This window comes from Oncorhynchus mykiss, chromosome 18 (assembly GCF_013265735.2).
Source record: "Oncorhynchus mykiss isolate Arlee chromosome 18, USDA_OmykA_1.1, whole genome shotgun sequence".
Classification (NCBI taxonomy): domain Eukaryota; kingdom Metazoa; phylum Chordata; class Actinopteri; order Salmoniformes; family Salmonidae; genus Oncorhynchus; species Oncorhynchus mykiss.
In genome coordinates this window covers 46,078,264-46,105,033 of record NC_048582.1, presented here as the reverse complement: position 1 = coordinate 46,105,033, position 26,770 = coordinate 46,078,264, and the positions used below count along the sequence as shown (strand labels likewise).

The following is a 26,770-nucleotide window of genomic DNA, read 5'->3' as shown; positions in this document are numbered from 1 at the left end:
GACATGAAGCTAGGGTTAGGGTTGAACCAGGATGTGGACATGAAGTTAGGGTTAGTGCTGAACCAGGATATGGACATGAAGTTAGGGTTAGGCTTGAACCAGGATGTGGACATGAAGCTAGGGTTAGGGTTAGGGCTGAACCAGGATGTGGACATGAAGCTAGGGTAGGTTTGAACCAGCATGTGGACATGAAGCTAGGGTTAGGGTTGAACCAAGATGTAGACATTAATCTAGGGTTAGGGTTAGGGCTGAACCAGGATGTGGACATGAAGCTAGGGTTAGTTTGAACCAGTATGTGGACATGAAGCTAGGGTTGAGGTTAGGGTTAAACCGGGATGTGGACATGAAGCTAGGGTTGAGGTTAGGGTTAAACCGGGATGTGGACATGAAGCTAGGGTTGAGGTTAGGGTTAAACCGGGATGTGGACATGAAGCTAGGGTTAGTTTGAACCAGGATGTGGACATGAAGCTAGGGTTAGGGTTGAACCAGGATGTGGACATGAAGCTAGGGTTAGGGTTGAACCAGGATGTGGACATGAAGCTAGGGTTAGGGTTGAACCAAGATGTAGACATGAAGCTATGGTTAGGGTTAGGGCTGATTCAGGATGTAGACATGAAGCTAGGGTTAGGGTTGAACCAGGATGTGAACATGAAGATACGGTTAGGGTTAGGGCTGAACCAGTATGTAGACATGAAGCTAGGGTTAGGGTTGAACCAGGGTGTGGACATGAAGCTAGGGTTAGGGCTGAATCCGGATGTGGACATAAAGCTAGGGTTAGTTTGAACCAGGATGTGGACATGAAGCTAGGGTTAGGGTTGAACCGGGATGTGGACATGAAGCTAGGTTTAGTTTGAACCAGGATGTGGGCATGAAGCTAGGGTTAGGGTTGAACCAGGATGTGGACATGAAGCTAGGGTTAGGGTTGAACCAGGATGTGGTCATGAAGCTAGTGTTGAGGTTAGGGTTAAACCGGGATGTGGATATGAAGCTAGGGTTGAGGTTAGGGTTAAACCGGGATGTGGACATGAAGCTAGGGTTGAGGTTTGGGTTAAACCGGGACATGGACATGAAGCTAGTGATGAGGTTAGGGTTAAACCGGGATTTGGACATGAAGCTAGGGTTGAGGTTAGGGTTAAACCGGGATGTGGACATGAAGCTAGGGTTGAGGTTAGGGTTAAACCGGGATGTGGATATGAAGCTAGGGATGAGGTTAGGGTTAAACCGGGACGTGGACATGAAGCTAGGGATGAGGTTAGGGTTAAACCGGGATTTGGACATGAAGCTTGTGTGGAGGTTAGGGTTAAACCGGGATGTGAACATGAAGCTAGGGTTAGGGTCGAACCAGGATGTGGACATGAAGCTAGGGTTAGGGTTGAACCAGGATGAGGACATGAAGCTAGGGTTAGGGTTGAACCAGGATGTGGACATGAAGCTAGGGTTAGTTTGAACCAGGATGTGGACATGACGCTAGGGTTAGGGTTGAACCAGGATGTGGACATGAAGCTAGGGTTAGGGTTGAACCAGGATGTGGACATGAAGCTAGGGTTAGTTTGAACCAGGATGTGGACATGAAGCTAGGGTTAGGGTTGAACCAGGATGTGGACATGAAGTTAGGGTTAGTGCTGAACCAGGATATGGACATGAAGTTAGGGTTAGGCTTGAACCAGGATGTGGACATGAAGCTAGGGTTAGGGTTAGGGCTGAACCAGGATGTGGACATGAAGCTAGGTTAGGTTTGAACCAGCATGTGGACATGAAGCTAGGGTTAGGGTTGAACCAAGATGTAGACATTAATCTAGGGTTAGGGTTAGGGCTGAACCAGGATGTGGACATGAAGCTAGGGTTAGTTTGAACCAGTATGTGGACATGAAGCTTGGGTTGAGGTTAGGGTTAAACCGGGATGTGGACATGAAGCTAGGGTTGAGGTTAGGGTTAAACCGGGATGTGGACATGAAGCTAGGGTTGAGGTTAGGGTTAAACCAGGATGTGGACATGAAGCTAGGGTTAGTTTGAACCAGGATGTGGACATGAAGCTAGGGTTAGGGTTGAACTAGGATGTGGACATGAAGCTAGGGTTAGGGTTGAACCAGGATGTGGACATGAAGCTAGGGTTAGGGTTGAACCAAGATGTAGACATGAAGCTAAGGTTAGGGTTAGGGCTGAACCAGGATGTAGACATGAAGCTAGGGTTAAGGTTGAACCAGGATGTGAACATGAAGCTACGGTTAGGGTTAGGGCTGAACCAGTATGTAGACATGAAGCTAGGGTTAGGGTTGAACCAGGATGTGGACATGAAGCTAGGGTTAGGGCTGAATCCGGATGTGGACATAAAGCTAGGGTTATATTGAACCAGGATGTGGACATGAAGCTAGGGTTAGGGTTGAACCGGGATGTGGACATGAAGCTAGGTTTAGTTTGAACCAGGATGTGGGCATGAAGCTAGGGTTAGGGTTGAACCAGGATGTGGACATGAAGCTAGGGTTAGGGTTGAACCAGGATGTGGTCATGAAGCTAGGGTTAGAGTTGAACCAGGATGTGGACATGAAGCTGGGTTTAGTTTGAACCAGGATGTGGACATGAAGCTAGGGTTGAGGTTAGGGTTAAACCGGGATGTGGACATGAAGCTAGGGTTGAGGTTAGGGTTAAACCGGGATGTGGACATGAAGCTAGGGTTGAGGTTAGTGTTAAACCGGGATGTGGACATGAAGCTAGGGTTAGTTTGAACCAGTATGTGGACATGAAGCTTGGGTTGAGGTTAGGGTTAAACCGGGATGTGGACATGAAGCTAGGGTTGAGGTTAGGGTTAAACCGGGATGTGGACATGAAGCTAGGGTTGAGGTTAGGGTTAAACCAGGATGTGGACATGAAGCTAGGGTTAGTTTGAACCAGGATGTGGACATGAAGCTAGGGTTAGGGTTGAACTAGGATGTGGACATGAAGCTAGGGTTAGGGTTGAACCAGGATGTGGACATGAAGCTAGGGTTAGGGTTGAACCAAGATGTAGACATGAAGCTAAGGTTAGGGTTAGGGCTGAACCAGGATGTAGACATGAAGCTAGGGTTAAGGTTGAACCAGGATGTGAACATGAAGCTACGGTTAGGGTTAGGGCTGAACCAGTATGTAGACATGAAGCTAGGGTTAGGGTTGAACCAGGATGTGGACATGAAGCTAGGGTTAGGGCTGAATCCGGATGTGGACATAAAGCTAGGGTTATATTGAACCAGGATGTGGACATGAAGCTAGGGTTAGGGTTGAACCGGGATGTGGACATGAAGCTAGGTTTAGTTTGAACCAGGATGTGGGCATGAAGCTAGGGTTAGGGTTGAACCAGGATGTGGACATGAAGCTAGGGTTAGGGTTGAACCAGGATGTGGTCATGAAGCTAGGGTTAGAGTTGAACCAGGATGTGGACATGAAGCTGGGTTTAGTTTGAACCAGGATGTGGACATGAAGCTAGGGTTGAGGTTAGGGTTAAACCGGGATGTGGACATGAAGCTAGGGTTGAGGTTAGGGTTAAACCGGGATGTGGACATGAAGCTAGGGTTGAGGTTAGTGTTAAACCGGGATGTGGACATGAAGCTAGGGTTAGTTTGAACCAGGATGTGGACATGAAGCTAGGGTTAGGGTTGAACCAGGATGTGGACATGAAGCTAGGGTTAGGGTTGAACCAGGATGTGGACATGAAGCTAGGGTTAGGGTTGAACCAAGATGTAGACATGAAGCTAAGGTTAGGGTTAGGGCTGAACCAGGATGTAGACATGAAGCTAGGGTTAAGGTTGAACCAGGATGTGAACATGAAGCTACGGTTAGGGTTAGGGCTGAACCAGTATGTAGACATGAAGCTAGGGTTAGGGTTGAACCAGGATGTGGACATGAAGCTAGGGTTAGGGCTGAATCCGGATGTGGACATAAAGCTAGGGTTATATTGAACCAGGATGTGGACATGAAGCTAGGGTTAGGGTTGAACCGGGATGTGGACATGAAGCTAGGTTTAGTTTGAACCAGGATGTGGGCATGAAGCTAGGGTTAGGGTTGAACCAGGATGTGGACATGAAGCTAGGGTTAGGGTTGAACCAGGATGTGGTCATGAAGCTAGGGTTAGAGTTGAACCAGGATGTGGACATGAAGCTGGGTTTAGTTTGAACCAGGATGTGGACATGAAGCTAGGGTTGAGGTTAGGGTTAAACCGGGATGTGGACATGAAGCTAGGGTTGAGGTTAGGGTTAAACCGGGATGTGGACATGAAGCTAGGGTTGAGGTTAGTGTTAAACCGGGATGTGGACATGAAGCTAGGGTTAGTTTGAACCAGGATGTGGACATGAAGCTAGGGTTAGGGTTGAACCAGGATGTGGACATGAAGCTAGGGTTAGGGTTGAACCAGGATGTGGACATGAAGCTAGGGTTAGGGTTGAACCAAGATGTAGACATGAAGCTAAGGTTAGGGTTAGGGCTGAACCAGGATGTAGACATGAAGCTAGGGTTAAGGTTGAACCAGGATGTGAACATGAAGCTACGGTTAGGGTTAGGGCTGAACCAGTATGTAGACATGAAGCTAGGGTTAGGGTTGAACCAGGATGTGGACATGAAGCTAGGGTTAGGGCTGAATCCGGATGTGGACATAAAGCTAGGGTTATATTGAACCAGGATGTGGACATAAAGCTAGGGTTAGGGTTGAACCGGGATGTGGACATGAAGCTAGGTTTAGTTTGAACCAGGATGTGGGCATGAAGCTAGGGTTAGGGTTGAACCAGGATGTGGACATGAAGCTAGGGTTAGGGTTGAACCAGGATGTGGTCATGAAGCTAGGGTTAGAGTTGAACCAGGATGTGGACATGAAGCTGGGTTTAGTTTGAACCAGGATGTGGACATGAAGCTAGGGTTGAGGTTAGGGTTAAACCGGGATGTGGACATGAAGCTAGGGTTGAGGTTAGGGTTAAACCGGGATGTGGACATGAAGCTAGGGTTGAGGTTAGTGTTAAACCGGGATGTGGACATGAAGCTAGGGTTAGTTTGAACCAGGATGTGGACATGAAGCTAGGGTTAGGGTTGAACCAGGATGTGGACATGAAGCTAGGGTTAGGGTTGAACCAGGATGTGGACATGAAGCTAGGGTTAGGGTTGAACCAGGATGTGAACATGAAGATACGGTTAGGGTTAGGGCTGAACCAGTATGTAGACATGAAGCTAGGGTTAGGGTTGAACCAGGATGTGAACATGAAGATACGGTTAGGGTTAGGGCTGAACCAGTATGTAGACATGAAGCTAGGGTTAGGGTTGAACCAGGGTGTGGACATGAAGCTAGGGTTAGGGCTGAATCCGGTTTTGGACATAAAGCTAGGGTTAGTTTGAACCAGGATGTGGACATGAAGCTAGGGTTAGGGTTGAACCGGGATGTGGACATGAATCTAGGTTTAGTTTGAACCAGGATGTGGGCATGAAGCTAGGGTTAGGGTTGAACCAGGATGTGGACATGAAGCTAGGGTTAGGGTTGAACCAGGATGTGGTCATGAAGCTAGGGTTAGAGTTGAACCAGGATGTGGACATGAAGCTGGGTTTAGTTTGAACCAGGATGTGGACATGAAGCTAGGATTGAGGTTAGGGTTAAACCGGGATGTGGACATGAAGCTAGGGTTGAGGTTTGGGTTAAACCGGGACATGGACATGAAGCTAGTGATGAGGTTAGGGTTAAACCGGGATTTGGACATGAAGCTAGGGTTGAGGTTAGGGTTAAACCGGGATGTGGACATGAAGCTAGGGTTGAGGTTAGGGTTAAACCGGGATGTGGATATGAAGCTAGGGATGAGTTTAGGGTTAAACCGGGACGTGGACATGAAGCTAGGGATGAGGTTAGGGTTAAACCGGGATTTGGACATGAAGCTTGTGTGGAGGTTAGGGTTAAACCGGGATGTGGACATGAAGCTAGGGTTGAGGTTAGGGTTAAACCGGGATGTGAACATGAAGCTAGGGTTAGGGTTGAACCAGGATGTGGACATGAAGCTAGGGTTAGGGTTGAACCAGGATGAGGACATGAAGCTAGGGTTAGGGTTGAACCAGGATGTGGACATGAAGCTAGGGTTAGTTTGAACCAGGATGTGGACATGAAGCTAGGGTTAGGGTTGAACCAGGATGTGGACATGAAGCTAGGGTTAGGGTTGAACCAGGATGTGGACATGAAGCTAGGGTTAGTTTGAACCAGGATGTGGACATGAAGCTAGGGTTAGGGTTGAACCAGGATGTGGACATGAAGTTAGGGTTAGTGCTGAACCAGGATGTGGACATGAATTTAGGGTTAGGCTTGAACCAGGATGTGGACATGAAGCTAGGGTTAGGGTTAGGGCTGAACCAGGATGTGGACATGAAGCTAGGTTAGGTTTGAACCAGCATGTGGACATGAAGCTAGGGTTAGGGTTGAACCAAGATGTAGACATTAATCTAGGGTTAGGGTTAGTGCTGAACCAGGATGTGGACATGAAGCTAGGGTTAGTTTGAACCAGTATGTGGACATGAAGCTAGGGTTGAGGTTAGGGTTAAACCGGGATGTGGACATGAAGCTAGGGTTGAGGTTAGGGTTAAACCGGGATGTGGACATGAAGCTAGGGTTGAGGTTAGGGTTAAACCGGGATGTGGACATGAAGCTAGGGTTAGGTTGAACCAGGATGTGGACATGAAGCTAGGGTTAGGGTTGAACCAGGATGTGGACATGAAGCTAGGGTTAGGGTTGAACCAGGATGTGGACATGAAGCTAGGGTTAGGGTTGAACCAAGATGTAGACATGAAGCTAAGGTTAGGGTTAGGGCTGAACCAGGATGTAGACATGAAGCTAGGGTTAGGGTTGAGCCAGGATGTGAACATGAAGCTACTGTTAGGGTTAGGGCTGAACCAGTATGTAGACATGAAGCTAGGGTTAGGGTTGAACCAGGATGTGGACATGAAGCTAGGGTTAGGGCTGAATCCGGATGTGGACATAAAGCTAGGGTTATATTGAACCAGGATGTGGACATGAAGCTAGGGTTAGGGTTGAACCGGGATGTGGACATGAAGCTAGGGTTAGGGTTGAACCAGGATGTGGACATGAAGCTAGGGTTAGGGTTGAACCAGGATGTGGTCATGAAGCTAGGGTTAGAGTTGAACCAGGATGTGGACATGAAGCTGGGTTTAGTTTGAACCAGGATGTGGACATGAAGCTAGGGTTGAGGTTAGGGTTAAACCGGGATGTGGACATGAAGCTAGGGTTGAGGTTAGGGTTAAACCGGGATGTGGACATGAAGCTAGGGTTGAGGTTTGGGTTAAACCGGGACATGGACATGAAGCTAGTGATGAGGTTAGGGTTAAACCGGGATTTGGACATGAAGCTAGGGTTGAGGTTAGGGTTAAACCGGGATGTGGACATGAAGCTAGGGTTGAGGTTAGGGTTAAACCGGGATGTGGATATGAAGCTAGGGTTGAGGTTAGGGTTAAACCGGGATGTGAACATGAAGCTAGGGTTGAGGTTAGGGTTAAACCGGGATTTGGACATGAAGCTAGGGTTGAGGTTAGGGTTAAACCGGGATTTGGACATGAAGCTAGGGTTCAGGTTAGGGTTAAAACGGGATGTGGACATGAAGCTAGGGTTGAGGTTAGGGTTAAACCGGGATGTGGACATGAATCTAGGGTTGAGGTTAGGGTTAAACCGGGATGTGGACATGAAGCTAGGGTTAGAGAATTTGGATTAGTCCACCCTCTGATGACCTGGAGGAACAGTCTGCTGGCTGATGACACGTACAGGTGATGTCAGGTTCTGAGACTTACAGGTGAATAACCACACAGGTGAGTTTGGTTCAGTCACATCAGGTTAACCGTTCTAATGATAATCAGGACAAGGAAGAAAACATTGTTTCCATGACGATAATTAATTATACTGTACGTACCAATGCCCATGAACGATACCATCTCCTAGTCAGCTATACTTTGAGGTGGCTAATTTCTAAGATTCCACCAGATAGAACTGAATGACTACTTAATGAATACCATTCAACACTACTAGAGAAGTCTAGATCCAATAAACTGAGGGAAAAAAACGTTACACTCCCTGTTTCTCAGTATTTCAGAGACGAGAGATATTCTATTTTTGAACCTAATCCGTGGCCATATTGAGTTCAAAGCGTAGGCCGATGGTATATTGAGCTGTAAATTATTCTTGCCTCAACCCTGCATCACAGTTTGTCAGTTTATTCTTGGTTTTTCTATAGCGAGGTCACGTACAATGAAGAATGAGCTGCCGATCACTTAGGAACAGCCCGGTTACAACGTCTAACAGTCAAATGGTACGCCGTTGTTCGTTTTAATTCAAACATCAAAAGTCCATTCACCCTTCTTAGAAGTCAGTTAGGAACACTTTCTTGTAAATTAGAATTGATCCTGGGGCTATTACCAGTGGCTGCCACCATCGTGACTCCATTAAATTAAATCCGGAGATACACGTTGGAGGTGGAAGGATCACATGCCCTGAGAGGGTTCTATGGAGATGAGGTTATCACATTCACCTTGACCAATTAGATGTAAGAGTAGATGGAATATTAACTAGAAGGTAACACCCTGTTACTCATAACTTGTTTCATAAGAGGTAAGGATTGATGTGTACTGTCTTGGTCCATCTACTGGCTCTGTTAAAAGTGGTGTGTGCTAGGGTTGAATGGTGGTAACCCGGTTACTGAGATTTACTGGGATTTACTCCGAAAACCACTCCCTTTTTCCGGGATAAATAACTGTTTTGAAAACCAATACTAACTTGCATTAGCGCAATGACTGGAAGTCTATGGGTATCGCTAGCATGTTAGCCGACTTCCAGTCATTGTGTTAACGCTAGATAGCAATTGCGCTAATGCTACTTAGCAACTTACTTCAAACTGCACTCAGACATAAAAATTGTATCTTTAAGTTCATCTGACTCTGGGGAAGTAGATAAAGGGCCTCATTGCCGAAATCCAAATGTGTCCCTTTAACAATAGTTTTTTTTTATGCTGAGAACTGAAAGTATGTTTTTAAATAACATCCTTAGAATGTTCTTTAAACGTTACTAATGTTTTGAAAACCTACTTTAAATAGAACCATGAGGGAACCTGTAGGAAACGTTATGGGAAGGTTGTATGCAAAATAACCATATGACAATCATTCTCTCACCAAGCTCTAAGAAACACATGGTCCTCAGATAATTATGTGCTGGCTGGCCTGTCTCTGCTGTGTCCCTACCTCAACTGTCTCTGTTCTGGCCCGAATGGTTAAAGGCTGAGCTGAAAGGCTTGAAGGTCTCCCTCTCTCTCCAGTGGTTGCAGGCAGAGCAAGAGCCGGCCAACTTCAGCGAGGTGGTGGAGAAGTTGTTCCAGGTCATCCCTGATGCTGACCTTTACATGGATGCGGGCCCTGAGCGCTGTAGGACCTGTGCTGTGGTGGGGAACTCTGGGAACCTTAAGGGCTCCCGTTACGGAGCCCTCATAGACTCCAGTGATGTCGTCATCAGGTGACTCATCAAGCTTGTTTTTTGTTTATGAGTTACATAAAGCATTATGTTAGGAATTGAACTGCAAAGCCACAAAGGAGTGATTTTGTTCTGTATAGCATTCAAGCCTGACCAATATCTAGGCTTTGGTGTTAATTACAAGTGTAATCATTGTAGTCCAGTTTCTTGATTCCCACCCCCACCGTTGATAAGATTACACCTGTGCAGGGATACAAACGGTTTTGTTCTATCAAGGCGTTTATAGCCTACAATTATCATCACAATAGCTCATGAAAGGTTATATTGGAACAAACACAAGTCTGTGATCATTGTGACATGTAGGTGTAGACGCCCCATTTGGTTTGATGTCAATATGATTTCACCCTAACATAGACCTTTCCACCCATCATGTCACACCTTTCAGCTGCCCTAGCTGTTGTTCCCATGTCAGTTTGTCTCATAGAAGTCAAAGCCACTTGGCCCCAAAACCTGTTTTAGCATGATGTGCCATGAGATTTAGGGCTTTCGCTATTTTGTAGTAGTCAACTGGGTGGGACTTGATATAGGTTAAGGAAGAAACACAGAATTCCATCCAGGTCAGCTAATGAAATTGACTCCTGAGAGAACTTTCCTTAACTGCAGGTGGCAGTTAATCACCCTTGGTTTTATGTGTTCAGACTATACACTCTCCGGCACATAGATGGGGGTAGGGTTAGTGCCAATTCGTCCCTCCAGGATTTTGCTGGGATTTTTTTTTCTATTTGAGGGCAAAAATGCTTGATTTTTCCAAGGCAATATGCAATGATTTTGGCCAATTTGTTGCTAAAATGCGCTGATGAGGGAAAACGTTTGTTTGTGTGGCTTGATTGAACCATATTATGTGGAAAATGTGCAGTGATTGGTTTAAATTGCAAGCCCTCTTTTTGTACGACGTTGATGGGTCAGTTTAATGCGATACCTGAGATGATTTGACTGTTTTATGCTGACAATAGTGCAGTGATTGGGACCTGCCAATACACTCTGAGAAGAAGAAATAGGGTTAGGGTTAGAGCAGGAAGGGTAATGAAGCCGACTGTAGACAAAGGTCGGAGAGTGAAACCGGGGGAGGTGCATCTGCGACAGCCGAAAGTTGAACACTGGTGATTTTCCAACAGCAAGGCTCAGATCAACTTGGCAGTGTCAACATACACTACGTGACCAAAGGTATGTGTACACCTGCTCCTCCTTATTCCAAAATCATGGGTATTAATATGGTGTCGGTCCCCTCCTTTGCTGCTATAACAGCCTTCACTCTTCTGGGATGGCTTTGCTTTGGACTTGCTTCCATTCAGCCACAAGAGCATTAGTGAGGTTGGGCACTGATGTTAGGCGATTTAGGTGTGGCTCGCGGTCGGCATTCCAATTCATCCCAAAGTTGTTCAGGGCTCTGTGGAGGTCAGTCAAGTTCTTCCACACTGATCTCAAAAAAACTTTTCTATATGGACCTCGCTTTGTGCATGGGGGCATTGTCATGCTGAAACAGGAAAGGGCCTTACCCAAACTGTTACCACAAAGTTTGTCTAGAATGTCATTGTATGCTGTAGCGTTAGGATTTTCCTTCACTGGAACTAAGGGGCCTAGCCCGAACCATGAAAAACAGCCCCAGACCATTACTCCACCAAACTTTAAGGTTGGCACTATGCATTGGGGCAGGTAGCGTTCGCCTGGCATCCGTCAAAGGGTGATTCATCACTCCAGAGAACGAGTTTCCACTGCTCCAGAGTCCAATGGCAGCGAGCTTTACACCATTCCAACCGACGCTTGGCATTGTGCATGGCTGATCTTAGGCTTGTGTGTGGCTGCTCAGCCATGGAAACCCATTTCATGAAGCTCCCGACAAACAATTATTGTGCTGATGTTGCTTCGAGGCAGTTTGGAACTCTGTAGTGAGTGTTACAACCGAGGACAGGCGATTTCTAAGGAGTTATGTGCTTCAGCACTAGTTTAGCCTACCACTTCGCAGCTGAGCAGTTGTTGCTCCTAGACGTTTCCACTTCACAATAACAGTACTTAGAGTTGACCGGGGAAACTCCAGAAGGGCATACAGTAAATATGACAAACTGACTTGTTGGAAAGGTGGCATCCTCTGAAGGGGCCACACTGAAAGTCACTGAGCTCTTCAGTACGGGCTATTCTACTGTCAATGTTTGTCTATGGAGATTCCACGGCTGTGTGCTCGATTTTATACACCTGTCAGCAACGAGTGTGGCTGAAATAGCCAAATCCAATCATTTCAAGGGGTGTCCACATACTTTTGTGTGTGTGTGTATGTAATCTCAGCAAAAAAAGAAACATCCCTTTTTCAGGACCCTGTCTTTCAAAGATAATTCGTAAAAATCTAAATAACTTCACAGATCATTGTAAAAGGGTTTAAACACTGTTTCTCATGCTTCTTCAATGAACCATAAACAATTAATGAACATCCACCTGCGGAACAGTCGTTAAGACACTAACAGCTTACAGATGGTAGGCAATTAAGGTAACAGTTATGAACATTTAGGACACTAAAGAGGCCTTTCTACTGACTCTGAAAAACACAAAAATAAATATGTTCATCTGCTCATCTGCATGAACGTGCCTTAGGCATGCTGCAAGGAGGCATAAGGACTGCAGATGTGGCCAGGGCAATAAATTGCAATGTCCGTACTGTGAGACGCCTAAGACAGCGCTACAGGGAGACAGTACGGACAGCTGATCGTCCTCGCAGTGGCAGACCACGTGTAACAACGCCTGCACAGGATTGGTACATCTGAACATCACACCTGCAGGACAGGTACAGGATGGCAACAACAACTGCCCGGGTTACACCAGGAACGCACAATCCCTCCATCAGTGCTCAGACTGTCCGCAATTGGCTGAGAGAGGCTGGACTGAGGGCTTGTAGGCCTATTGTAAGGCAGGTCCTCACCAGGCATCACCGGCAACAACGTCACCTATGGGCACAAACCCGCTGTCGCTGGACCAGACAGGACTGGCAAAAAGTGGTCTTCACTGACGAGTCACGGTTTTGTCTCACCAGGGGTGATGGTCAGATTTGCGTTTATCGTTGAAGGAATGAGCATTACACCGAGGCCTGTACTCTGGAGCGGGATCGATTTGGAGGTGGAGGATCCGTCATGGTCTGGGGCGGTGTGTCACAGCATCATCAGTCTGAGCTTGTTGTCATTGCAGTTAATCTCAATGCTGTGCATTACAGGGAAGACATCATCCTCCCTCATGTGGTACCCTTCCTGTAGGCTCATCCTGACATGACCCTCCAGCATGACAATGCCACGACCCATACTGCTTGTTCTTTGCGTGATTTCCCGGATCTCAGTCCCATTGAGGACGTCTGGGACCTGTTGGATCGGAGGTTGAGGGCTAGGGCCATTCCCTCCAGAAATGTCCAGGAACTTGGTGGTGCCTTGGTGGAAGAATGTGGTAACATCTCACAGCAAGAACTGGCAAGTCTGGTGCAGTCCATGAGGAGGAGATGCACTGCAGTACTTAATGCAGCTGGTGGCCACACCAGATACTGACTGTTACTTTTGATTTTGACCCCATCTTTGTTCAGGGACACATTATTCCATTTCTGTTAGTCACATGTCTGTGGAACTTGTTCAGTTTATGTCTCAGTTGTTGAATCTTGTTATGTTCATACAAATATTTGCACATGTTAAGTTTGCTGAAAATAAATGCAGTTGACAGTAAATTCTCCAATTGTCCACATGGCTGGCTGAATTTTGCTACCATCGGAAACTTCGGGAAAATTGCCCATTATTTCGTTTTTCTAAGGACCCAGAAAACAGCAGTGTGAGAACCTATTCAAGTAAGTAAATATTTTTTGAAAATGGTTGTTTTTAGCTAGCTTGCTACAGAAACTTAAGTGTGCAGGCTGACTCAAATTAGCTGCTAATGTAATGTTAGCTATATAGCAAACTGAATAGCTAGCTAAGTGAATTAAATATCACCAGCTTGCTAACGTCATATTAGCTAATTAGCTAGCTATCTTGATGTATTTATCGTTTAAACTAAATTCATTTGTAGCTAGCTAACAGCCATGGAAGAGGGTGAAAGATTAGCTATCAATTCAAGCTGTCAGAGAAGGGAGAGTAGGCTTCTCTGGATAGGGAAGATACCTTTTGCGGGAGGACATTTTTGAAAATATTCTCCAGTTCTAGTCAACAGCGAGGAAAAACGTAGGACAGAGAGATATAGTAACATAATATTCAGTGCTGTCTAATTTGAGTATAATGCAGCCTGTTTCTTTAGAATGTTTTCTGTTCTCAGGTACAGAGAGCAGTGAAACTCTGTCTGCAGATGAAGAGGTCCCAGTGGATGTCCCAAGAGAATAAGGGTACATCCTTGTATACCATGGATTATATGTGTACCTATGTTAGCACATGTTGTGAACAGAAATTCAGTTTAAAAGTCACACACAATGTTATAAACCTATTACAACTGGAGCAGGCCAACTCTGCTGGGCGTGCAGGTTTCTGTTCCAGCCCAGCACTAACACACCTGCTTTTAATGTATCAAAATGAATGAGTTAATAGTCAAGTGTGCTATTGCTTGGCTGGAACAGAAGTCTGCTCCCCAGTAGATCACGGATCAGTGGAGCGAGATTGGCCAGATCTGATATGGACTTTCTTTTGTTCACCTGAAATTATGCTTTAGTAATAATAGCCTACTTGTTACAAAAATGTCTAACCTTTACATATGAGTTAGCTTACTTGTACACTTTGAAATAATATGAGATAGTGTTGAAGTTTAGTGTTTAAACTTGTTTTAATTGTAAACTGGCCTACAGTATGATCGCATTAGCCTTATGGGCATTTGCAAAAGACTCCTTGACAATGTTCATCTGAAGCAGAGAATAGCTTAACTCACAATTTGATAACACATTGTTAAGCTCTAGGTTCTCAATTTAAAAACAATAACAGTAGACAATGTATGAGGCTAATCATTATCCAGGTCATCTACAAGTCTATGCAAGGTAAAGCTCCGCCTTATCTCAGTTCACTGTAGCACGTGCTCCAGCAGGTGTTTCTCACTGATCAACCCTAAAGCCAAAACCTCATTTGGCCGCCTTTCCTTCCTGTTCTCTGCTGCCTGCGACTGGAACGAATGACAAAAATCTCTGAAGTTGGAGACATTTATCTCCCTCGCCAACTTTAAACATCTGCTATCTGAGCAGCTAACCGATCGCTGCAGCTGTACATAGTCCATCGGTATATTGCCCACCCAATTTACCTACCTCATCCCCATGCTGTTTTGATTTTATTTACTTTTCTGCTCTTTTGCACACCAGTATCTCTACCTGCACATGTTCATCGGATAATTTATCACTCCAGTGTTAATCTGCTAAATTGTAATTATTCACTCCTATGGCCTATTTATTGCCTACCTCCTCATGCCTTTTGCACACAATGTATATAGATTCTTTTTTTTTCTACTATGTTATTGACTTGTTTATTGTTTACTCCATGTGTAACTCTGTGTTGTTGTCTGTTCACACTGCTATGCTTTATCTTGGCCAGGTCGCAGTTGCAAATGAGAACTTGTTCTCAACTAGCCTACCTGGTTAAATAAAGGTGAAATATATATATTTTTGTACATGCCTTGTGCTGACATGACATTTTTTAGTGCAAATCCAACCCTTGTAATCTAGGTGATAAAATGTCTGGAAACAGGAGATGATGGAGGTCCTTCTCTTCAAACATACAAACAACTACTACCACCAAGTTCAATGCCAGATACTTTTATCCCAGAAGGTCTGAGTGTCACTTAGTCGGGCTACTGTGACAATGAAGATGGTTTGCCTAAGACTACCATAACAATTACGTTTGTCTATGCCAAATGTGTTTAAATTGTAAAAGAAAGAATAATAGTTGGCCTACAAGAAACCATTTTTATTCAATGGGGCTAGGCAAAGCAGAGATGACAATACTTTTAATTTCACCCAGACAACAATATAGCGTATTATCTACAGCATGTTTACAATATCATAAACAGTAGTATTTTACATGTTCCAAATTACGTTTAATATATTCATATGGTTTAAGGGGGCACTTTTGTCAGGACGGCAAGGTGATCTCTGCTCAAATTGCACAACAGAATCATTGATTGACCAAAGCACAGCATATGACAACCATCTCGTATGACTAAGGAATGTCTCCTTTCATAACTGAAAAGGGACAAAGTATAGCTAGATTGTAGAAACTGATGCTGCTGCAGCATTGCTCATCTTCACGTCGGGAATCCAGTCGACGTGGGTGTCTTGACAGAGGTCAGCTGGTTGAACCTACAGCAGTACATAAACCAATGAAAAGCACCCCTGATGTTAGAATAGCACTTCTTTAGGTCACTTATACCATCGGGGCTCTTCATCGTTTGGTTGTTTAATTCATTCAGGTGTTTTAGTGTCATATTAAGATTAAATCTATTGTTGGGCTGCAACAACCAATAGTCAACACAGCAGGTTGACCTATCCTATGGAGGCCTTTGTCCTATGCTGTAATGTCCATACATTTTCCCTCTTTATGAATAAAGCTCTCAACAAATTATCAATGAGTTATCATATGAGTTTTGTCCCCCAGACTATATGGATGTCATATTGTATCATTTGCGCCCCGCCTTTTTCATGGTCATGGCTAGAAGGGATCCAGTTTTTGTCAAATGAATGTCATATTCTAGATTACATGGTTGCATTCAAGACAAGGTTGTTTGTTATTGATCTGTTGTCAGTGGCAGTAGAGTAGGACCAGGCTACCATCGTATTAAAAAAATATTCTGCTAATGTTTCCATTCATATAAAGTGTAGTAGAATTGCATCAAATGTTTATCGAAGGCCACATTTTTCCTGTGCAAAGGAAAGAAATCTCTTTGATATAGCCTATAAACCTCTGTCACTACGCGCTTATTAATAGCCAAAATGATCACTTTCCAATCTGCTCATCACATTAGGAACAGTAGGCTTACATTAGTCTGCAGATGCGATGATCGAGGGCATGCAGTCATTTGTTATAACGGTTCCATTTTATGGTGAAAAAAATAGCTCGACATATGCTAATAGCTAGACTACAATCTAGCTAGCTAATTTAGTGTTCACACCTGTTTCGCATAACAGATAAACTAAACTCAAAATCAATCAGACTTGACTTACCAGTTATGAAATGATCATAGCAGACCCTGTACTGACAGCTGTCTGGGTTCAGGTCTTGACAGGCAAAAAGGTTTACTTGGTTTCCTGACAGTTCTCGAGTCTTCTCTCATTGGTGTCATCAATGTTGTTTCATGATTGCGGGGAATCTGTAAATATATCCACAGAAAATTACCTTGGTGATGAATCAACTAGTTTTAGGCACTGCTATCATGCAGTTTGAGGCAGAAACTCGGCTGTTGTTGTCAGAAGAAGTAATGAAGTGGTCTTCCAACATGGCCGCCCGGCGGTGTCATACATCAACTGCAAGCCCTCAATACTATATCACACACACTCACGAACTGAAAACATAACGTGTGTAGGCTACAATTAATTTGGTTAGACAGAGGACGCAAATATCACTTTCATTTGTATCCCATGTAGCTTGAGAATCACGGCAACTTTGGTTCCTGTTTGTCATTTCTTTGGCCATTTTCGCTTGGGTCAACCAAAAGCAGCCTAATGATTGGTTGACAAATAGTGCATCCCACAATGCAGGTAATGGCTGCATGGTACAGTTTGTGAGAAGCAACTACAGCGACTTGAAGGAGACTAAATAAAAAACTGCATTACCTTTACAAGGTATTTGTGAAGTTCATGCAGTTGATGTGTTGGCGCAGTTTTTATCCCCATAATGCAACACACTGTATCGGCTCAAAGGTACACATTGACTACTTTAAAATGGAGATAGCCCTCAATGGTGCTGGCCATGCTGTCACAGAAGCATGGAAAAACAGGAGATGGGCTCACTGGTACATCTCCAGGCGGCAGTTAGCCTAGCGGTTAAGAAAGTTCAGCCAGTAACCAAAAGGTTACTGGTACGAATCTCTGTGCTGACTAGGTGAAAAATATGTTGATGAGCAATGCACTTAACCCTAATTGCTCCTAAGTCACGCTGGATATGAACTCAAATGTAAATGTATGGTTTTTCTCCACTCACCAGCAGTTCTGTACAAATGTTACTCAATGTAAAGCTGTATGACTGCACTTATCTTCTTCAAGATCCCATGCTGTGGAGCAGCATGTTTGCTGATTTAATTACGCAGAGACTGGGACAAGAGACGCAAGACTTATTGCTTTTCTTTTAACACAATCCTTCTCTGCAGTACAGGCTTACAAGCACAGGAATTATGTACAGTTCATATCATCCTGCATCCCCTGTGGGCCCTGGTTAAAAGTAGTGCCCTATAAAGGTAATACCGTGCCATTTAGGACGGCGCCCGTGTGCTGCTACTACAGTGACTTAGATGAACGCTCGATTGCCCGACCCGACTCAAATGAAAAACATGTTGTATGTACTCTGCTTCAAAATTATAGTACCCATCCCGTTCCATGTAATGAAAATAAATATTTACCAGCAAAATCCATCTCTTTTTTTTGTTTTTTTGTTAAAAACCTATTTATTCTGGTTCTATGAGAGCTGGTATATCACAGGTGTCAAGGAAGCACCGGGATATTTTATTAAAACATGATTAGCTTGTCTGGATAATAAGACACTGACAGCATGGACCCACTGCCAAGCGCATAGCCCAAGGTAATGTAAATTTATAGAACCTATCCCCTTTCATGTAATGATAAATATTTACTGGCAAAACCCCTCACACTTTAAAAAAAAGAAGAGCCTATTTATTCTGGTTCTATGATAGCTGCTATATCACAGGTGTCAAAGATGCACCGGGTTCTTTTATTCAAACATAATTAGCTTGTCTGGAGTATAAGACGCTTACAGCGTTGGATCAGCGGTGGATTAAACATCAATCAACTTCTGATCCGAGTATGATGGGGTAAAGCCTCAGCAAGTAACTTCATTAGGTTGGATCCTAGAGCCCAACAGATGTAGTGATAGCTATGCACCTCACATCTGTGAGTGAAAAGCCCAGTTTTAGATTGGATTTCTGCGCTGTGTTTTTCAATGAGGAGCCAGACCAACTATCAGTGTGTAAATTAGGAGGGAAGTCCTTGGCTGAAATTGATTATACTGCTCACCCCACACTCACTTAACTCACACACACACACACACACACACACAAAGATCTCCCCTTGGAAGAACAAACTAACTATATTAATTAAACAGGCAGAATCACAGCTATAGCTTTCCCCTCAATGCACTCACTGTAACTGGGACACAAATATTAACTGTATGATGTGGAGAAGCAGGAATTCCACAAACTGTCACATGCCATGGCACTACTAGGATGTGGGTATTCAGTAGATATTTACAGGAATGTCATGAAGACGGTTTATCCCAGAGCCTGATGTTGAGGATATACAGTAAGCCTCTGGTTCATCACCACATTCAAGTTCCAAATGACAGAAATGTCATTTAGATACAAATTCCAGTTTTGTACCTCCAGGCATCCCACCTTCAACAAAGCAGATATGTTGATTAGTATGTGAAAGCATTGTCATCCATTTGTTATATTTAAGTTATAAGGCAGAGAGGGGTGTGGGGTACATGGCTGAGGGCTGTTCTTAGGTACAGCCCTTAGCCATGGTATATTGCCTTATTGCTATTATAAACTGGTTACCAATGTAATTAGAGCAATAAAAAATACATGTTTTGTCATACCCGTGGTATGCGGTACGATAAACCACGGCTGTCAGCCAATCAGCATTCAGGGCTCAAAACCACCCAGTTTTTATAATGCAGGACAACCCACTTTGACTCTAACCGCAACCCTGCTCCTGCAGAATGAACATGGCTCCTACCTCTGGCTATGAGGAGGATGTTGGGAGCCGGACCACCCATCACGTCATGTACCCAGAGAGCGCCATAGATCTGGACAACACCACCAGTCTTCTGCTCATCCCCTTCAAGACTCTGGACCTTCAGTGGATCACCAGCGCCTTGACTACAGGCTCCATCAAACAGTGAGTGATCAATGACCACGCGCCACACAGTCACTACACGTTCATCAAGTTCACCTGAGAAAGTGTAGTAAGTGCACCTTAGCGAAACCTTCAATGCGAACTGTAGTGGATGCCTGTGGAATTGTTTGTAATGAATGGAAAGATGAAACCGCAAACAACGTTTTCATCCCCGGGAGGTCTGGTATCCTTTATGCTGTGTGAACAGTCTTTGTAGAAGTGCACCCGGTGCCTCCTTCAGGGCTGTTTGTCATAACCACAAGTATCCACATGTTGGCACGTACTGATATAGACCTCTTCCAGCGCCACAAGGTCGATGTTCTCAAGCTCTGTGTTAGACAATTATTACACATTACATGAATCATCTCAATTAATCACCTCATTATTACCACCAGTTAAGATTCTAAGCATGTGGATTCCTTCAACTGGGTCATAAATATGGCTTCAGCTGGAACGCTTTTGACAGTTACATCCTTATGGTGACGTTCCTGTGTTAATGATCTAATGACTGCTGAGGATGAGTGGGATGTTAGGAGGAAGGGGAGGAGGAGAGTGAGGAGGTTGTGGAAGTGCTTAGCTGCCTGTAGGAATCTTTACTGAGTATCAGCAGGGGTGCCCTGGCCCATTCTTTGCCCAGTGGGCCTGTCTAACTTGTGGTTTCTGCACAAAATTATCCTTATCTCTGTAATAATGGGGGACTCAAGTAAGAACTGGGCCAGTGTGGGCCATCGAGAGGGAAAAATGGGGCCTGGTTTGGGGGCCTCAAAGAAAAAAATGGGCCAGTGTGTTAGAAATGCCAGGGCCGATTTCTGGTCCCAGTCCAGCCCTGAGGATCAGGGTTGAACTGTAGCCTAATAATGTTATGGGTAAGATGGTCAATAATTCTTAGCGCTATAGTTCTATCACAGCACAGCTTGAATCCTGATGAAGGCAGCATAGCTATCGAAACTTTGATATCTATTGCACTTATTTAATCTGACCTAGACTGTGCAGCTTTTCTTTTCATACAGTCTACCCTACCGGTGGGTAGACTGTGTGAATAGCATACCTGTAGTACAAATCAAATCATTCCCAAATCAATATTGGTTATATGACCTCACACATCACAATAGCGTATGACCCTTGACCTTGATGGGAAACAAGCCTCTGCTGTTTGCGATGGTATCTGTCACTGTGATCATCTGTAAAAACATAAATAATGTGAGAATGACTTTGTTTGCAAACTGTTACTATACCAACACAAACATAAAAAAACAAGTATCAAAACAGTAACCAAAACAGTATCAGTATCACAAATACACTGAACTGTAACATATCTTTTCTAACCTGAAATCGGGTTTCTTTTCCAGACGTGACAGCATTTTACTGAACGTATTACTGGTATAGGCTACTAGTTTGTCGTGAGGAGCTCATAGTCAGTATGGCTAATGTTAGCCAATGCTGATAGCCAACCGGATGGCCACCACAAAGTAAACAAAGATGGCGGCGCCTCTGTCAGAAATAAGGTGAATTTGATCAACGATGGTGGTTTAAACTGACAGTACCAAAGGTTCTTTGGTTTCCCCTTTTATCTGTGATAATACTTTGATATTTCTTATATTATGTCGTCTTTTGTTTCTTGCAGCACGTACATTCCTGTCCAGTCCAGGATTAAGGCAAACAAGAACAGGGTGAGTGAACCCTTGGCTGCTTCCAAAATGGCGCCCTAAAGTAGAGTATTACTTTTGACCAAAGCCCTATGGGTTAATCTGCTTTAGTTTACCTTACCTGGAGACAATATAATGCAGATTTTGAAGAGCTAGTGATTGGTTGGTTGGTTCATTGATTGATAATGTTCAAGATTGAAATTATTTTCACTTGTCACAAGGTCAAAGCTGTTGTTATGTTTTGCAGGTGTTGATATACAGCCCGACCTTCTTTAAATATGTCTATGACGCATGGCTGGAGAGTCATGGCCGGTATCCCTCCACTGGCTTCCTCAGCCTATTGTTTTCCATTCATATCTGTGATAAGGTGAGCCCACCCACTTCCTTTTGTGTCTTTCTGACAAAGTTCTGTACATTATGAGAGTGTTCTGTGACTGCAAAGCATGCGTTGGGTTCGCACTGAGGTTTTACAGAGTTTAAAGCCGGAAAAAGTGTCCCAAGTGCCCCAAAAATTTTACCTCTGATGGAAATGAAGTAACCCCTTGCGTCTGCGAAATGGCCACACGCTGTGCAGCACTGTGTTATCTACCCTCCACTGCTCTACAAACAAACACATTTTGGGTGGGAAAGAGGGGCAGAGCGCCGAGTGTTCTGCTTATTATCTGCATCTACACGGGAGGTGTGAAATGCAGGCAATTACCATGTGCTAGGTGTTCTCTAGAACCTAAAAGAGGTTGACTCTAGAAAAACTCCACAGTTGCCCCAAGTGATGCAGACAGCATCCCAGTGTCCTATAGTTGTCCTATAGTTGTTACATAGAGGTCAACTGAGTCATTTAGAAGAGAAGAAAAATAAATCCTAGTAACTGTATAAGGATGTTTTTCTAATAACTGCATACTGTCATCTAGAGTTAAAGCATCATCAATAGGCATGTTTTGTAAGTTTCTCGAAAAAAACCTGCAACTGGAGAAATTAGCTCTACAAAGTCAACTGTGTGTGTCAGAGTACCAGAACATCATATCAACGCATCAATCAGTACAGCAACATTCCACCTCATCAGTTCTGTGGCACATGGCATTAGGCCAAAGCATATAAGTCACATAGAAGAGTCTGGCACCATGATGGCCAATTCCGGGGCGGACGAGTACCTCTGTATAATGGTGTGTTGTATCATTTAGGTGAGTGTGTACGGGTTCGGAGCGGATCAGTACGGGAACTGGCACCACTACTGGGAAGAGAATCACCAGGGAGGAGCATTCCGCCACACCGGAGTGCATGATGCTGACTTTGAGTACAACGTTACCCTGCTTCTGGCTGACAAACACAAGATCAAGATTTTCAAAGGCTTCTGATGTCTGGAGATGTTACTGGCCTGAGACCATCAAGCCTCTTGAATTAAATTCTGTCGACTCAGAGGTTAACCACTGGGCATAAACTGGTTGAATCAACATAGTTTCAACGTAATTTGTCAACGTATTGTGACGTGGAATCTGTGTAAAATTCATTGGATTTGCCAAAAGTAATCAACTGTTGTTTTGAGGGTGAAATTTCAACCACAGGATTTTGTCATCATTGTAACCAATGTTCAACATAGACAAAGCTTGTATAAAATATGTTAAATTTGTACCTTTTGAAACAATGTCAGATATTCAATGTTATATCCACTATCAGGAGAAAAAAAAAACTATAGCTGGGCAGCAACTCCTTCTGGAAAATTCTACAGCTATCTATCGCTATTCCTTTGGTCTCCCATCCTGGGTTTTAACCCAGCCCAACCCTGCTAAGCTTTGATATGTCACTGACAACCCCCCCCCCCCCCCCAAACAAAAAGTGTTTTGTGAACTAACACTCGCACTTTACTTTGTTCCCCCTTACTAGCTCTGACTTTGCTGATAGCTACTTCATTGAGGATAAATGTACTTACTATGCCTGTGATAGGTGGTTGTTCCACCTAGCTATCTTAAGATGAGTGCACTAACTATGTCGCTCTGGATAACAGCTTCTACTAAATGACTAAAATGTAAAAATGTACAAGCTAAATAGATTCACTTTTGCTATCGGAAGTCATTCCAAGGGGTAGGTTTAACAAAGCAAATTAAATGGAACCATACTTTATCAATCATATACCATCAATGATGCTATTTAGGCCTAGTGTTTCAATTCAACCCAGGATTCAACTAAAAATAGACGATTCATATAGGCATAGGGTTTAAAGCTTTGGTTGATTTTAAATGTAATCTAAAAGTTAATAATGTACTGTATATGTTGGATTCATGTCTCCATCTTAACCAAAAATCTAAGTTAAAGAATAGGACTAAATCCAACTTCATTTAAATTCCATTTACAGTTTGATTTGATTTTGTCCTATTCTTTAAGTTCGATTTTTGGTCGAGTTGGAGAAGTGAATCCAACATCTTGATTACTATTAGATTTTTTTTTACTTTTTGGGGGGGGATTTTGCCACCTCTTTCTCATTCGATCTTGTCTCATCGCTGCAACTCCCCAATGGACTCAGGAGGCGAAGTTCGAGTCATGCATCCTCTGAAACATGACCCGCCAAACAGCGCTTCATAACACCCGGCCGCTTAACCCGGAAGCCAGCCGCATCCATGTGTTGGAGGAAACACTGTTCAACTGACGACCGAGGTCAGCCTGCAAGCGCCCGGCCCACCACAAGGAGTCGCTAGAGCCAGATGAGCCAAGTAAAGCCCCCCCGGCCAAACCCTCCCTTAACCCGGACGACACTGGGCCAATTATGTACCGCCCTATGGGACTCCCAATCATGGTCGGTTGTGATACAGCCTGGGATCGAACCCAGGTCTGTAGTGAAGCCTCTAGCACTGCGATGCAGTGCCTCAGACAGCATAACAATTATTAATGGAATTAAAGCTCGACTAAGTCAGTGGGACATATTAAACTATTCAAGCAGTAGATTAATCTCCTTTAAATGCTGGTTATTTGTTGTGTTAATCAACCAAACACAATTCACTGTTACTTTTGTAATACAGTAGCTTAAAGGTAAGGCTAACTTACAGACTAACGTAACAGTATTTATTCAAATGGGTAACACATCCATAGCCACATTTTGACGCTAATGTAACTATAAATGTCTTATCAATTAAAGAGTGCATGTTCAAGATCACAGGTCTGTGGAGATCTTCACAATTTTTATAATGAATGTCTATAATAAACGGCATTGATCACTTGCACCATGTACTATTAATGTAATATATTCTCAACTGAAATCCATGTTATTTGGTTGTGCTATTAGAAGAAGAACAGGGATAACACATTAAGTTGTATAAATAAACAAAATATCTGACATTGTATTCCCATTTGTTGTGCTTTTAAATGGTCTTCGGTGCAGTGATACACATTTACAGTGCCTTTCAGAAATTATTCACCCATGACTTTTTTCCACATTTTGTTGTTACAGCCTGAATTTTAAAATGATTTATATTCTGTGTCACTGATCTACACACAATACCCCATAACGGCAAAGTGGAATTATGTTTTTAGAAATGTATAAAAAAAAAAAATGAAAAGCTGAAATGTCTTGAGTCAATAAGTGATCAACTCTTTTGTTGTGGCAAGGCTAAATAACTTCAGGACTAAAAATGTGCTTAACAAGTCACACACGTTGCATGGACTATCACTGTGTGCAATAATGGTGTTTAATATGGATGTTTTGGCCCGCAGCTGATTTTATTTACTCCCCAAGTAAATAAAAAATAAATAAGCTAATCAGCTCCAAGTGATTTTAATTTTGGAAATCTGTTTGAAAGTGTTCACACACATAATAGAGAGATGTGATCGTCTACAAATGGAAGCAAGGTTTGAATTGATTATGTTTTAGTCAAATATATCCGTTTGGGTCTTCTTACGGCCAATTTGCAATCTCCAAATTATTTGTAATTATGTTCAGGCCCCCTGACCGTGCGCTCAAGAAAAATTGGCCTGCAGCTGAATGTAGTCGATGATCCCTGCTGTACAGAATACACGTACTCAAACACAGGCATCCTGTTAGCAATAAAGCACAAAAATAATACTGCAAAAAATGTGGCAAGGAAATACATTTTTCTGTCCTCAATACAAAGCATTATGTTTGGGAAAATCTAACACAGTACATCACTGAATACCACTCATATTTTCAACCAGGATGGTGCCCGCATCATGTTATGGGTAGGCTTTCATCGGCAAGGACTTCTTAGGATAAGGAGTTTTTTAGGATAAAAATCAAAGAAATAGAGCTATGCACAGGCAAAGTCCTAGAGGAAAACCTGGTTCAGTCTGCTTTCCAACAGACACTGGGAGACAAATCTACCTTTCAACAGGACAATAACCTAAAACGCACTGGAGTTACTTACCAAGACAACATTGAATGTTCCTGAGTGGCCTAGTTAGTTTTGACCTAAATCGTCTTGAAAATCCATGTCAACACTTAAATGGCTATCCAGCAATGATCAACAACCAACTTGACAGAGCTTGAAGAATTGTTTTAAGAATAATGGGCAAATATTGTACGCTCCAGATTTGCAGCAATTTAAGAGACTTACCCAGAAAGACTCACAGCTGCGTTAAATACTTATGTAATGAAAATATATTAGTGATTTATTTTCCATTAATTAAAAAAAATATTAGACATTTTCTTCCACTTTGACATTACAGAGTATTATGTATAGGTCGTTTACAAAAAAATGACAATTAAATAAATTTTAATCTCATTTCGTGACACAACAAAATGTGGAAATAGTCAAGGGGTGTGAATACTTTCTGAAAGCACTGTAGGTGACCACTCAAACAAAAACCAGACATTGTTTTTCCATTGGAATTTGGTTGTGCTTTTAGATGGTTGAAAGCATAGTGATAACACATTGGGAATTCAACAACGTTTCTGCTGTCTTTTTGAGAGTGAATTTAGGTTGTAATCTCATTGAGAAACATCTCAACCATATATTACCCAATTTTCCACATTTACATTTTGTGATGTGGGTATGGTTTTGATACAGAGCTGATGCTGGTTGACTCATACAGATGACTGAAACAAAACCATTTTCACATTCACATTTCACAATATTCACATTTAGCCACCTCATGATTAAATGTAGAAGTAAACCCAGAAAACAGAAGTGTGTTTTTCCAATGAAGTGACCTTCTGTAATGTGTTGATCCAAAACCAAAACTTGACTTCTCCCCTTCCCCTTCCCCCTCCCAACCTCACCCCACCACCTCCTTGAGACCACAGAACCTGTCTGGGAAGTCAGGTCCAATGATCATGAGGATGAGAGCGGTCTCTAGCTCGTTGCCTCACTGCAGCCCTGGCCGAGGCAAACGTCTCCAGATTGCTGCTGGTGGGAGCGTCTGTCATCTCTGTATTGAGCTACCCTTCTAAAGTATATACAGTATTCCCATCTTAATTGGCCACCGGGTGTGGCATTGACTGAATGGCTGTCCTATGAGGGAATAATGTGCAACAACCACTATCTGCTTTATTATCAAGGTATCTTTGCTGCTCAAAGAACCAATGTCTGGTGTATCATTCTACAAAGTAGAAGGACTACA

At 43.4% G+C, this 26,770-nt stretch overlaps 1 protein-coding gene across 2 annotated transcripts in view; it reads left to right on the top strand.

Moving 5' to 3' along the window:
* LOC110496379 (CMP-N-acetylneuraminate-beta-galactosamide-alpha-2,3-sialyltransferase 1) overlaps positions 1-24,537 on the top strand; it is a 62,235-nt gene extending 37,698 nt beyond the window's left edge. For both annotated transcript variants that reach the window (XM_021572247.2, XM_021572246.2), the window contains exons 3-7: positions 9,303-9,496; positions 19,386-19,565; positions 21,187-21,232; positions 21,456-21,575; positions 22,387-24,537. In XM_021572247.2, the coding sequence (XP_021427922.2) occupies positions 9,303-9,496; positions 19,386-19,565; positions 21,187-21,232; positions 21,456-21,575; positions 22,387-22,560 (714 nt within the window). In that variant the 3' untranslated portion in view covers positions 22,561-24,537. The remainder of the gene's footprint in view (positions 1-9,302; positions 9,497-19,385; positions 19,566-21,186; positions 21,233-21,455; positions 21,576-22,386) is intronic.
* The last annotated feature ends 2,233 nt before the right edge of the window (positions 24,538-26,770 follow it).